This window comes from Bombus terrestris, chromosome 7, assembly GCF_910591885.1.
Source record: "Bombus terrestris chromosome 7, iyBomTerr1.2, whole genome shotgun sequence".
Lineage (NCBI taxonomy): Eukaryota > Metazoa > Arthropoda > Insecta > Hymenoptera > Apidae > Bombus > Bombus terrestris.
In genome coordinates, this window is record NC_063275.1 from 22,441,409 (window position 1) to 22,456,372 (window position 14,964).

Below are 14,964 nucleotides of genomic sequence, written 5' to 3' on the forward strand. Positions count from 1 at the left end.
ACCACCGCTAACTGTCCACGAATTCTATTACCGAATCTCTGTTCCGATATGCCGCCCCTATGCCTCGAATATTTCATCAAATTTGACATGCTAGTGGGTGACGAAAAGTAGGATGATCGTGAAACTGAGATAGGAGAGATGGAATTTGCATATGTAGGATAAAACAGGAACGACATATTTGAGAAAAATAAAAGTAAGGTGAGGTAGAAGAAGAGTGTAAATTATTATTCGATGAATCGATCAAATAAAATTCGTTGTATGAAATATTTTCTTCTTTTGTTCAAATGGTATGAATTTAAATCTTATTGCGGTCCATGTCGTGTATGTGCAACATTATAGCGTAACAGATTGTCACCTGACTAAACAGTATACGTTTGTTTTTGGTAAAATTGATGTGAAGTTTGGTAAATTGTCTTCGTTGTACAAAACGATCAGAAAATATACGTTTTTATTATCGGTAATTAGCAACAAATTTTTATCCAATAGATCGAACGATATTTGCTTCTAGAATAATTAATAGTTTCACATACGATGACAATTTATGAGATACGTGGGTTTCCAGTATTTTAATACTCGCATATATAATATCTCATAATGCAAAGCAATCTTGTCTGTATGCTTTTGATATACGAGTTACACGATTCATATATGCATAATATTAGAGTACCAACAGTTTCTATGATGCTAGAAATAAAATGAAAGCAATTTAACTCGTGAGAGTAGTAGCAACTGAAGTACATAAAACTATTTCGTTTTAATATCCACCTACCCTCAGAGAACCATACGACTACGTACTTATCTTTCGCTACACTGTATTATGCGATTAAAACAATAAATTACTAAAACACTTTCGAGAAAGGTAGTAAAACTATCCACCGCGCAGTACAAGCATATCTGTTATTATACACATGTATATATATATATAGAAAGTGAGAGATAACAAGTAAGTATATGATATTAAGTATGGAATATTTTCTTCAATTAAAACAAGGATATGTTTTTGCTTTTTATTAAAATATATAACATACTACGTATAAATATAAAATTTATCGATCAAAGCACTAGATGAACACTGACAAAATTGTTTTTCAGTTTTAAATTTACTATCTTCCAAATAAATTTTTACAAATTTACTTACAAACTAAATTGACTGACAATGAGTTTAATTAAAGTCCTAAGAAAACGCAGGGGAGAAAAATAGGAAATGCAAATTCATTGCAAAAGGTATACCGAAGAACTCTCAACTCTATTTTAAACAAACAATTCATAAAACATAAAGCACAAATCGACATTGCACGTTTATGTAAACCATAGCGCAGATAAACAATGTACCACTAATTATAATCTGGATGGAAAGCTGAACCATTCAAACGGACATTTCATATCCTACAACTTACCATACACGCATACTATAATGGTTACACCGGTACGTTGCAAACAGATCTATTAGCGACGTAATTGAAATTTGGTGAAAGCGAATTATGAAAAGCCGTTAACGTTACAATTGGAACGCTACTGTTCCTTTGCCGTTATAGGGACACACTTATAAGGGTTTCATCGATGACAAGACACCGATATCTTTGGTACCCAGGTGGCCATTCGTTTACGGTTTAGAACGAAGCCGATCAGCTTCAAAGGCAATTCCAACGCGGCTCGATTGGCCGACACCCCCGGGTTAGAGAGCATCAAACGATCCTGCGGATGGCCGGCCAGCTCGTTCGCGTTTCAAATCTACACGTTCCAGGACAAAGTGGACAATGAGTCTGTGTAGAATCGGCGGGGACGACGGCGTCGCCACGCTCCAAATCAATTTCGCACTAGGACGCTCAGCTTGGATATCGGCTGCCCCTACCATTTTATCATAGCCGAAAGATGATTGCTAGTTTAGTTTCAATCTCTTCTATCGATTTTAGAGTGTCTATTGTTTTTAATGGCTGAATTTGTCGCTAATTACTGATCTTATTAATCAAATTACTAATTGACTCAATCAACAGAAAATATAAATAACTCAATTAAAATTATGAAGATAGTTATGTGATAGGATAATAATAATTAGAATTAATTAATCGGTTAATTAATGAAGCCAAGGGTGAGATTGACATTGATTAATCAAAATCTGCGATTTGGTTTTTCGATATAGAAAATCTCTGTGACAGATTCTTATCTGATTGCGAATTCGTGTCTGCAATATTGTATACATATAGCAACTACGCGTTAATAGTGTAGTTAATAGTTACCTATCAAGTGATCAATGGACTATTTAAACCGTTTAACAAATTTTTGATTGGGAATCATGCGTGAGAATAAACTAGGAAAAAAGGAATTAATTTTTTACACTGAAAAATATAATTACTATATCCCTGAAAATTCATTTTCCTTAAAAGCAATCAATTTGTTAATTTCGCAAAAGTCATATCCCACAAGTAATTGCAAAGCGATTTGCTCTACCGTTTAATCAAATTATTTACGGTTTCCTCTTAACATTCGATCGACCAATGAAACTCCATCCATCTAATTAAAAGTAATTACTTTATATAAAAGTCGTAGAATATTCGAAAACTGTAATTAAATATTTAAAAAAATGATACAACGCTATACGGAATATCTCTCGCCTCACGCGCCAATCTGTTGTGTGGCGTATCAATGCGTGTTATCAAAAGCATCAGCGATGTAATATCCACGTGGAAGCTTCCTGTTCACGATCGACGCGATAAGAAAGGACATGTAACCCCGTGTCGTACGTGCATGACTTCCAAAGACGAGAAATAGGGATGTCTCGATGAAGGAACGAGATTAGTATCTCCGCCGTGACATCGAAACGTTACTTCGTGGACCACACACTACCAACGATTTCCACCAGCGCCGAATTCAATAGCAAGCGTGATGCCGCGTTTCCGGCACGTACGAGTCTGAGTATTGTGTTGATCATTCGACATTTCTGATACGCCAGAGATATCGCGAACAAAATGACATCGATTCCTGATATTCCACAACGTGCTCTACTTTTCGATACTCGGCCTGTTATAGCCAAATAAATGTTTGCCAGTAAAACGTGCGAGTTTTTGGTGTTTTACTACGATTTTCTTGGAAATTGTGTTATTAAGATCTATCGAACGGTCTTTCTGCGAACTCAAAGGCAGTTTCTAAAGAAGTTGGATAATAATTCTTGTTTGAAAAGGAAAGAGAAGTTACGCGATTCGCAGCAACATAATTCTAGTTTGGTCATCGTATATAAGTTTCTGTTACATTCCCGTTCTTTAGCTATCAATCGAATTGTAAAGTTTAGAAACCAAGTTTCCTATTAGAGATATATGTCGACGATGGTAGAATTTTTCTAGCAAGGAACGAAGTGTCATATATTTAATGTTCGGACAAATATGCATAATTCTCTACTTCAAAGCCACTACTAACTTATTTGTGGTTAAAAGTCTCGTTTTCTTCTCTGTGATGTAGATTCTTTATAGCAAAAAGGTAGAGTAGTTTTCGATCTTTGCGTACAAATAAATGCAACATCGTTCATAAACGTATTTCAACAGACTATAATTTTCTGATTGTTTCTTTTTGTCAAAAGTAATTGATTTTTATACGATGAATGTACGAATATGGTTGTTTCTCAATTTTGTTGATGGGTAAAAAAGAAAGCCTTGGATCAGTGTGACTTTTAAATACGAAATTATCGACAAACATTATCCATCAATTTGACCGATATATGAAGTTCATACTTACTAAGACGAGACAGTTTGTAAGCATCTGCGGTATTAATTACGTCTACGAAAGCTTGCAACTCAAACTTCCGAGTCGTGGTATTCTGGTTATGGTTGAACATCGCAAATTTGAAGGCTGACTGAACTTCGTCGGTGCCTTGCTCGAAGATTGCACCTGCAATCAGAAAACATATATATCGATTACTTTAGTTACTTTATCAACTAACCACACAATTAATGTAAATATATAATATTTATAAAAGAATGCATGCACGCACCTGATGTTACTCTGTAACCATTTAAAAAAATACAAAATAATTTTCTTAAGAATATAACACACATATCATATACACTCATCGCAACACAAAATGTGGCGTATTTTAATGTAATTGTAATAAAATTTGTAAATAAAATTTCTCTACATGTTGTCTCTTAATGATTTGTCTTATAGGATTATATCGTATTCTAAGTATTATTAGGTTGTCCGAAAAGTTTCACAATAACAGATGAACAACAATATCTGTCTTACATTATTTTATTGAATTAGGTATGATCCACTTCGTTATATTTCTATTATTATGTTCGTGCATAATTCAATAAACTAATATAAAACAAAGAACATTGTGCGTCTATTATTTCCTTATAAAACGAAAGAAACTTTTCGGACAACGTAATATTTCAACAGGTCGAGAATTTCTATAGATTAACCAATACATTCGTGTTTGATAAGCTGAACTGAGAATTTATAGGAGAAAAGAACGATATAACGAAGAATTGTAGGATTTCCAATGCGTATTTTTTATTCGTTTATCGAAGAAAAATTTCTACTAAATCCTGCTAACAAAACCGAAATCTATACGATAAATTATCGTTGTCAAGAATTTTCTTACAAGAATCGTTATTAATATTCAAATATAAATATTCAACAATGTCGTTATAAATAAATTTACATCTAGTAAAAAGTAACGTAACAAAATATTCCACTAAAAAACTACCCTTAATTTCGCGCCTACGAATAAAATGAAAATGTTTAGAAAAGGTGCGGTATCATCCTTTAGGTTCACAGAAAATTTGATTATCCAGTTTATTGATGAAATACGGCATAATAATCCGACAGTGGTAACCTGTATCGGATATTTTCTTACAAGAATCGTTATTAATATTCAAATATAAATATCCAACAATGTCGTTATAAATAAATTTACATCTAGTAAAAAGTAACGTAACAAAATATTCCACTAAAAAACTACCCCTAATTTCGCGCCTACGAATAAAGTGAAAATGTTTAGAAAAGGTGCGGTATCATCTTTTAGGTTCACAGAAAATTTGATTATCCAGTTTATTGATGAAATACGGTATAATAATCCGACAGTGGTAACCTGTATCGGATATATGATAGCATAGAATTTCGTTTGCTAGTGGCTAACATATGGTACAGTGGTAGGAGCCAACGTCTGTTCAGCCACTGCTGGTCCACGACCCTCGTGTAATTACGTCGATCCATTCGCCGTTAATAGTCGGTAATACGTACCGATATTAATGCTACCGCCTGTCCAACGGTTTACCCTAAACTATCTATACAATCGATATTCCCTTCAATCACTGACTACAATATCTCTTAATAAGATAATAGATAAGTTTAATGATTTCACTTATGTAGGTATGGTGAAGCAAATTTATTCGAGTGATCTAAGTTTCGATATTTTAAAATTCAGTCTTGAACTTTCCACGGAATAATCAAACTTGTTGTATGTTATGAGACGCCATTCATCTTAAGTTTAGAAAGAATAATATCAAAAACGTGAGAATGATATGAATAAGCCTGGATGTGTAGCGTTATTTGAGTGAACGAGAAAGTATGCCAGAATTAATAAAATAAAAAAAAAAGGTAAAGTAATATACACACGCTACTGAATCATGATAATTGTAACTGAGAATACTAACATTAATCGCATCAACTTGTTACTTTTCGATGAGTAGAAGTTATACGCTCGTAAAAAAATTATGGCTGTCACGTTGTCGACGTATATACTCGATATATTTCACTCTTTATATCACGCCACTAATAACAAGCCGAATAGTTTATTTTCAAATGTAAATCGCACAAAAATTGTTCACAACCGAACTACTTTTAACTTGGCTCAAATATCCTGCTGACTGAAGGAACTCTATCTTATCCAACTCTCTCGTCTATCTTTATTTTCGAATTTCTTCGATCAATTTAAAACGCTACAGTTTGCTTAAAAGATAAAAAATGCAGATTTCTCAACGAGCATCGCGTCCCGATTATCATGGGTCGATGATATCCGGTCGTTTCAGTTGGCAAACATCGAGCTTCCAAGCGATTTGTCACGACAGGCATTGATTTTTCGGTAAACAAAAGTTAAACAAGTTCGGCGCACGTTCCCCTAGTATTTTTTCTGCTCTCTTATTTTTTCGATACCGTATACGGTTAAACGAACGTTATGTTCATCAAAGGCGGCTCCATATAGCCCGGCAGAATATTCTTTCCAACTTTTAGACAGAGAAAAAGAGTTTGGACAAATTTTGCCAAACCAAAGAAACGCAGCGTGTGTGTTTTTCCCAGCTTGGTGAACAAACATAAGCAACGAGACGTTACATTGGAATGATTTTCTTTACGACTTTCAAAGTCGCCACGCTGAATTTGACTTTCTTCCGAGTGCTTCTCCTCTCCATCGCGAAATGAGAGAACTTCTCGCATGCTCTCTCTCCCTATGCCATCGTGCACGCCGTAACCTTACGTAATATCGTTTCACGGATTTTTCTTATTTCGCCTCTCTCGCGTTTCTTTCGCGCCGCGGCGCGCCTCCGCTACCAACGCTATTTCTACTTTACGCAATTTCTTCTTGTCGTTGCAAATCCGGCGAATCCTTAAAGAATCGCGTATCACCGTGAAACGAATCTCACGAGCTCCATTAAATCAGCCAACAAATGTTGTTCTATGCCGAGGGAATACTCGAAGCACCGAATATTCGAAAATTCTATTCCTTTCTCGTATACCTGACAAATATCTTTATTTATTTCGTTCGAAGTTTCTATTTACTATAGCAGCGTAAAAATTAAGGAGCTACGTTGCGTACGTAGTAGAACACTTACTGACGTTTAATCGAATGCTTTTATCTTTCACTATTTATTTCATTTTATCATGATAAATAATTTTCTAATTATTATTTAATTATTCAAATTTCTTATAATTCTGTTGTTTCGTTTTTGCATTATACGTGTACAAGATACCAATTAAGATAAAATTTACTTGATTCTTCCAATGAATGCAGAAAATAGGTATCTTGATGCTTGTGTCAGTGTACGTGGTCCATTGTAAACTAAGAACTTGAATTACTCGAATCTCATTTCTATTACGATATAAGACATTGTGTATTATCAGAGTTTTCAAATTTTCAAAATACTTAAATATATTTAATAAAAATGCTGTTTTACACATGCGTTACATTATACCTTTTCATATATCGTGACGAAATTTTTATAAATGTTAGACGATGCTTCGATACTTCTTTACAACACGGTATTTAGTATAGCGGATGCTTCTTGACGAGACGAGAGTCCGCGTGATGTATCTGATCGATAGATTTCAGGAGAGAAGCCGGACGTCGAGATGTTTGAACCTAGATATACATATGCCTGAAGTTTGAGAAGGTCAGGGTAGCTATGATTTCGGTAATTTATGGCTTTATGATAAATTGGCATATTGGAACATTCAGTGAGTTATCTCTACTTCCTATCTTATGCTATCTGATTTTCCCTCCTGAAAACTAAACTTATAAATGACTGATGCATTTCATCCTACATGGCTTGGTCTTTCTATGGGAATAAAGCATTTCTTTCTTTTCCTTTCTTTTTAATATTTCACATTCCATATATTTTAAATACGACATTGACATTAAATAGAGATAAAAATCTTCAAATAGAAATGTGATAATTTCTTCCAGAATTCTGCTCCTATTTTTCGATATTTCCTAAAAAAAATCATCGTCCAATTTTCTGAACTAATTATCGCAGCAATCAGGGTCAAGCTTTTCAACTCTTGCAGAGACGTTATTTTCAGTCCGGTACATCGAAGGTTACTGGAACTCCTGTTCTCAAACTAAACAAGCATTATGTGGTGTTCTAATTGAGCAGTCAAGCGAGATGACACGAAAAAACCAACAACATATCGATTTTTCTAAAATCTAGCGTAGCAAATTGTTTCAAATCAACATAGAAACAAGGTCGATTATACTTTCAACAGGTGTTCGCAACAATCTCCGCGTTGTTTTTGTTCTTAGCGGCGAAAGAACTTGAATATTTCGTGGCAATGTGTAAATCGTAAGAACAAGGTTGCGAAGAAAGCGTTCCTTACTTTCTTTGTGCGAAGGTACGCAGGCGAACAGAATGAAAGAACTTCTTGCTTGCTCGTCCGTCTTTTCTACTTGCGATATCAACGCGACACGCTTCTCTCTGTTCTCTTATCGGAGCACCGCTGTTTCTGCCTTTTCAGATACGCCGCTTCGGGGAACTTCGTAAAACCATATCAGAAGAAACGAGATTATTATTCAGCCGGAGGTTACCAAACGTAGCCGATCGAAAGATAACGCGAATGCATCTCTATCATTTATATGTATTGTACAACAATCTTGCAATTTTGTTAAAATTAGGTTTTCTAGAAAATTAGAGACTTAATCTTATATTAACAGAGAGAAAACTAGAGACGTGATTTTAAGAAATATTTATTACAGCATCTATCTTCTTAATTTTTATAATAACTAAAGAAAAAATATTATGCTTATTACTGTTCCTAAATAATATCTTAAATTGCTTGTTTTCCAATGACTAACATTTTTACACGTTATCATGTTTAATTAATTAAATTATTTTTCTGTATCCAGTGTCAGTGACAATTTAATTTTTTTATTAAGTTTCCCATATTTTATCAATCGGTACGTTGCCTGCAATTTTCTTTTGAGTTTGATTCTCTACAAAATTGTAAAACATAATTCGAGAAATATTTATCACAGCATTTCAATCTTTCAAGTGTTTTAATAATCAAAGAAAGAATTTTCTTCCGTTATTGTTCCTCAATTATACTTTAACTAGAGTATCTCTCAATAACAAATTTTCTTATCAACATTTCACTTTTTTAATCAGATTATTTTTAAATAATAATTTGTATTTTCACACAGTCATTTTATTTTTAATTAATTTGATCGTAATTCAATGTTTAGAGTTTTCGTATGGCAATTTTATCTGTATATTATGACTCCCATACTCCATCAACGGATTCATTGTTTGTAATACGATATCAAATAGTTAATAATTATTTATTTATGGTTAAAGATTACTGAAAGATTAATGAAAAAAGAGTGATAGATTACAAAGAAAGTTTTGCAAGTAGATAGTAACACACGTGTATGCGAACGATGAAATTTATACAAGCAGAGGCGTAAACATTGTTCAATATCTAAGACGTTGGTGTTTGTTCGTGAAACAAGATTCTAATAGTGTAATTGCCAAAAGTTTGATGAACTGCGACCATAAAGTTGCTCACAGGCAATCAACCATTCATGATCTAATGTGTTTCAGATTTTGTCAATGTGAGAAGCTGTGGCAACTCTTGTTCGATCACTGTTGTCAAATAATAGTAAACAGAGCTCATCAAATATTTTTCATCGTTTGTTTTTTAAACTATTACGAATGTCAAAAATTATGTTACATGTATCCACCGGTTACAGGAGACTTCGAATGGATTACACTCTAATATTGAAAATGAAATCAAAACCTTTATTGGTTTTCATTCTAGATCCGTTCATGTATGATTGATACGCGATAACATATCGGATTTGCCAATTTATTTTATGAAATCCAAGAACAATAGAAGAAGTTATGATAAATATTAGTATCTCGAATAACCGTAAAAATTGATTTCTCTTTCCATACACACAGCCACTGAAAAATTTTAAGCTCATTATTATTATATATAAGCTTCAAAAATGGAGAATGTTAAGTAATCGTTAAAATGTATAAAGAAATATGTTTGAACGTGAAACTTTGCACGACGAAGAATCTAGTTAACGTATTAACAAGTTTATTGAAAAATCCATGTAATTCAAAGTTCACGGTCTACGTAAAAAATTAATGTTCTATTAAAAGTAAGAGATATCGTGAGATATTTTAGAAGCAGTGTACGTTGCCGTAAAAACCAAATCAGAATTTCAAGCTGCAAGCATAAAAATACAAAGAATTAAAAATTCGAATCACAGAGGTTAAGACCGAAGGTTTCCAGTGCGCTTAACTTAAGCCCGAGTTCACCCTCTCCAACTTTACCCTTTCAATCCTCCTTAAAGTAACCATACCCTAAAGTAACCCCTTCAACTCCTCTTCTATTCATCCCTCGTATAATAACATTTCCCACATCATATTCACCTTCGACTTATCCTAAATCAAACACAGGCGAATCCAAGATAAAGCAATCGAGCCAACGATCAACCCCCTTAATAACGACCAACCCTGTAAATTCGAAACGTTCGAAATGGACGAATATCCATCTTGACAGATTCGCGAGTTTATAGATGGCCGTTCGCTGAAAATTTCTAGAAACTAATAGCTGGAAAGTATGTATCGAGTACAATAGCACCTTTAAATACCAATCTGGGTGGCCGTGTTTATCTCAGGGAGCGTTGACAGGTGGGGCGCCGCCGCGCGTCTATTGATTGGTGCCCAGCCTCCCCACCATGCACTCACACTCACATCGATTCCCCTTTTCTCCCCTGTCGAGCCACCCTGTTCTTTCAACCTTCTTCAACCTTCTTCCTTCCACGCTTCCCAATTTTCCAGCCGCGTGTCATTCCTTTTCTCCTTTTCCTCTTCGCGCGTCCTTCATATTTTTCTTTCGGCCGCGAACCTCGTTTTTCGGCGTTGCACCTCTCGCCGACATCGGTATTCGCCTGGAACCGCCGCTTTTACGCTTCTTGCACCCCCCGTCTCTGTCTGTCTTTCTCTTCCTCGTACTCGCTTCGTTTCCAAACGTCGTTCCTCTCCTATCCACCGACGTCGAACGACCAATTTTTTCGCTCATTTGTTACAAGTTCCAAGTATTCCGGTATATTCAGAATTTCTCCTTCAGACAGTCAGACACATTGTCAGTTTCGAGCTTTTCCTTCCATGAACATTTGCAAGTTTGATCTTGTCTCTGTTCTCTCTTTGCTCTCCACCTCTTTTTCCCTTCGTACACGCGCTTAATCGTTTGTTCGCCCTGTAATTTATTTTAGCTCCCCTTTTTGTCCGCGTTCTTCCGTCGCGTTCTTACAAATCGTCCTTGGTCGTTGCTTTGTCCTAGACCATTCCGACCGAATCAACCGACCTTCCCTATCCACCTGGAATTCGTAAAATTCGACGAACCTCTCGCGTGTCCCTTTCTTTCTCGCTCGTCTCTTGATTTCGTTAGCGTCGACGTTCGTTCGCTCCTCTCTTTGTATTAGCTTTTTGCGCCTTGAAACCTTTCTAGCACGCCGCAATGTCGACGATCAATGTCGATTTTCGACGTTGAGGAGTGTTTAACGATGTTGGACAATCAATGATCGTCGCAAGAAGCATAATGTCGATGGAGCAATAACAGTAACGGTATCGTGTACTTGATATCATACAAATTTTAAGTCAGTTACGTTTATGTTATGAGATTTCTGTTTATATTGTATATTTTTCATTGATTTTTATTTATACTGCAAATAGAAGTAACGTTTGTTCCATGTAAATACGTCTGTCAATGACGAGCAAATAATTTCGTTACATGACTTTATTTAATACTATTTATATTGCTGAATATTCTTTGGGATGGTAATTGCTGGCGGATGATGATGACCACTGTTTGGTCATAAATGATGGAATCAATATATTTAATTGAAATCAGAAATGAAGGGAAAATGATATTATTTTGAAAAACACCCCATGAAAATTCGGGTCTGTCTGAGTTCATTCGAATATATGTTTCACGTTCACGTCATGAAAGTATTACCAGTAGAAACTTCGCAATCATTCTTCTAATTGTATCTATGTACAAATTCCTGTCAATGTTATTATTAGAAGATTTTATATTTGAAGCTAATGCTACGAATAAAATTGCTAATTTTCTTTACTTTGATAGACGGACCTTTGATCGAAGAATTTACTCAAGTTTTACTAAATTCTCCGAATTTATATTCATTTAATGATTCCAAACTTTTCATTTATATAGTATTTACATATTTAATAGCCTCTGTCGATGAAACATTCAGAGAAACACAATAGCGAAGCACTGTATTTCCCACTGTTCTCTCTGTTCTTAATCAGAGTCACCTGCGCGAGTCTATTTCAAAGAAATATACCTAACTCCAAATTAAATTCGATCTAATCGCATAACTAAATTAAATCGAACCATCTGAAAGAAAAATGGCGAAACGACGATCAATCGACGATGTGCTTAACAACGAGAATTTCGAATACGAACGTCTGCACCGATGTGGTATTCATGCCACAAGCTAGCGAACGTTTCAGCTAGCGATTACAAAGGGACAGCGTGACTTTCGATACAAAACACGTAACGTTTAAGTAATCTAGGAACCGATGGGGATTCAGCTGAATCGACGTCGTTGAAGGAAAAGGGAGGCCACGGCTGAAGGTTTGATCGGCGAAGCTTGAAATTATCGGTGCTGGAGAGAGCGAAATGGAGGAAATTTCGAATAATAGCCGTTACAAGCTGAACGACGCCGAACCGATCGACAATGTCGTTATGTTTCGGTTACTGCGATTCGCTTCGGCGTTTCCCATTAACTTTATTCGTTATCTTTTATTATGGTGTCCGCACAGGCGTCGATCGCGTCGATATGGAGTTTATGGCGGTGTGTTCGCGAGCACGCGAAGCGTGTTCGCAAACGAGTATACACAGGATTTCTCGTTAAACATGAAAGTACGAGCACGAGCGGCGAATATAGTGTCCAAATAGTGTTCACCCCGGTGGAAAATTTCCCTGGGATTTCAACGGTACGTAGAAATTACGCGGAATGTTTAAATAAAACGCAATACGTTGCGTCGAATAGAAACAGTTTCAGGGAAGTGGTTTAATATTCGACGCGATAGTGGAAATTAGTGGTCGTTTCATGCAGCGAAATTCGTTCGTCTCGCCGGGCAATACGTCAGGCTTTTGATTCGCTGTGTTTCGTGCGCCGAATTCCGTATCTCGGACCTTGCTAAATGTTACAAAGCTACCGCATTCCGAAAAAAAAAAAAGCGGATAGAACTTTGGTCAATTTTACGTAACAGATATTTATCGATTAGAGAAATTTTTCGCCGTATATTTTACGATGAAACTCGCGTAACTGTTATACAACGTTTTCATAATTTTTTTTAGAATATAGTACCGGCATTTAGAAAAGCAGATGTTTGTGTTTAATTTAGTAGAGTAGATTTTTGACAAAGTGGAGCGCGACAGGATACGGAGTTGCAGCTGATCGATAGCTTTTGCGAGAGGATCGGAAGTCAGGATGTTGGGCGCATCTGGATATAGGTACACGTACATGACTAGAGCTACGGAAATTTGAACGAAGAGATTACAGATATGTTTTCTCAGGTATTATGTTTTGTAAGGTATTACAGAATTCCACAATCCCTTGATTTATGGAATATTTACAAATTTCGGTATAAGTACTACTCTGAAATATTTAGAATGCCCCATCAGATACCGCGCTATTATTCTCCATTTTCGTTTTATTCTCTTTTATAGAAAACCATGTTTTGCTATATATAGTCGATAGAAAGCAGAATTAAACATCCTGTATACAGCCAAAAAATATATAACTCTAAAATATATAAACTACGGCGATAAGTAAATGTTTCGATAATAATTACAAAAATATCCGATATAAAATATAGATTTCTATTTTAAAATATGATTATGACTTTCCTATAGATTCGAGAAACTTGTGACATTTTCGAGCTCGTACGAAGATAAAGAATATAATAATACATCTTTGTTTATGTACATCGGATACTGTAACAAATATTTCCATACATTTCTGTATCAATAAATTTCCCACAAATATATACAACATTCCTCTGAAACATTTTCCTTCTCCCGTGTGTCCAAACACAACTATGCATATTTTTCAAGGTAGTTAAACGCACACACCATGTATAATTTCATCGTAAATATCCTAAACGACTTAAAAATTCTCCGAACATTTCTCCACTTCGTTTAACGAGTGTCAAGGGAATAAACTACCGCGCGTTCAGCACGTCACACAATTCTATGTCTATCGCGTTTGCGATAATCGATTCGTCAGGGGAATCGAAGGACACCAGAGAGAGCCAGAGATTCATAAGGTTAACGGCGCAATCTCTTTTGCCCGACACCCTGGCTAATCAGCGAGTCGGTTCCATGACAAATCCAATCCGAGGACAATGACCTAACGAGCAAACTCGATTTAAATCCGTGCTCAATATCGTTCGAGAAGTCTACTGACTGGCGGCCGCACCAAGACTATCCGCGAGACGTCTTGTCGCCCGTTGGATCCGATATTGTATCCCTTAAGACGTTCCAAGGATTTAAATTAAGTTCTTGCCCGCAGATATTGAATCTACTTTATGTTAATACCGGGTGATCCTCGTCACCCTCGAAAGCCACCAGGAGAAACTCGAAGACGAACGGCTGAATAATTTTCGAAAGCTTTTTCCTTGGAAGAAAACTGGCGAAGAAGAGGAAGAAGAAGAAGAGGAAGATCCGAGCCGCTGATCCGTTTCTTCGAAAATCAACTGACACTGGCTTGTCCTTTCGTTTGCCACGAGCTTTTTCCTTGGTTATAATTCAATTAAACGATTTAATGAACGGTTTCGTCGCAGTCTCTCGACTGTTTCGATTTATTTGATAGGATCGGGGAAATGTTTAGAAAGAGGATGAACGAGATTTTGTTTGCGAAAGGCAGATTCTTATTAGATTGAATTCAAAAGCGAGTGGAACGCAAGAATTTTATTTACATTTACGATATGTGAAACTCTTCGATTTACAAGACTTGATATAACCAAATTGTTCATTTATACGGGCAACTCTGTCTGACTATTTATAAAATTGAGTATTATAGAGTACGTTATTGCACATTCTAGATGAACGACGTGGACACATAATCATACTTTCTTTCTTCAAAAGTTTGATTACTTGTCAGTGTAAACAGGTCTTAATTAATGTTCAGATTAAAATTCATATATAGAAGATTCTCCA

General features: G+C 35.7%; 1 protein-coding gene across 2 annotated transcripts in view; it reads right to left on the minus strand.

Moving 5' to 3' along the window:
- LOC100645913 (glutamate receptor 1) overlaps positions 1-14,964 on the minus strand; it is a 335,783-nt gene that overhangs the window by 164,361 nt on the left and 156,458 nt on the right. For both annotated transcript variants that reach the window (XM_048407043.1, XM_048407044.1), the window contains exon 2: positions 3,727-3,879. In XM_048407043.1, coding sequence (XP_048263000.1) covers positions 3,727-3,879 — 153 coding nt within the window. The remainder of the gene's footprint in view (positions 1-3,726; positions 3,880-14,964) is intronic.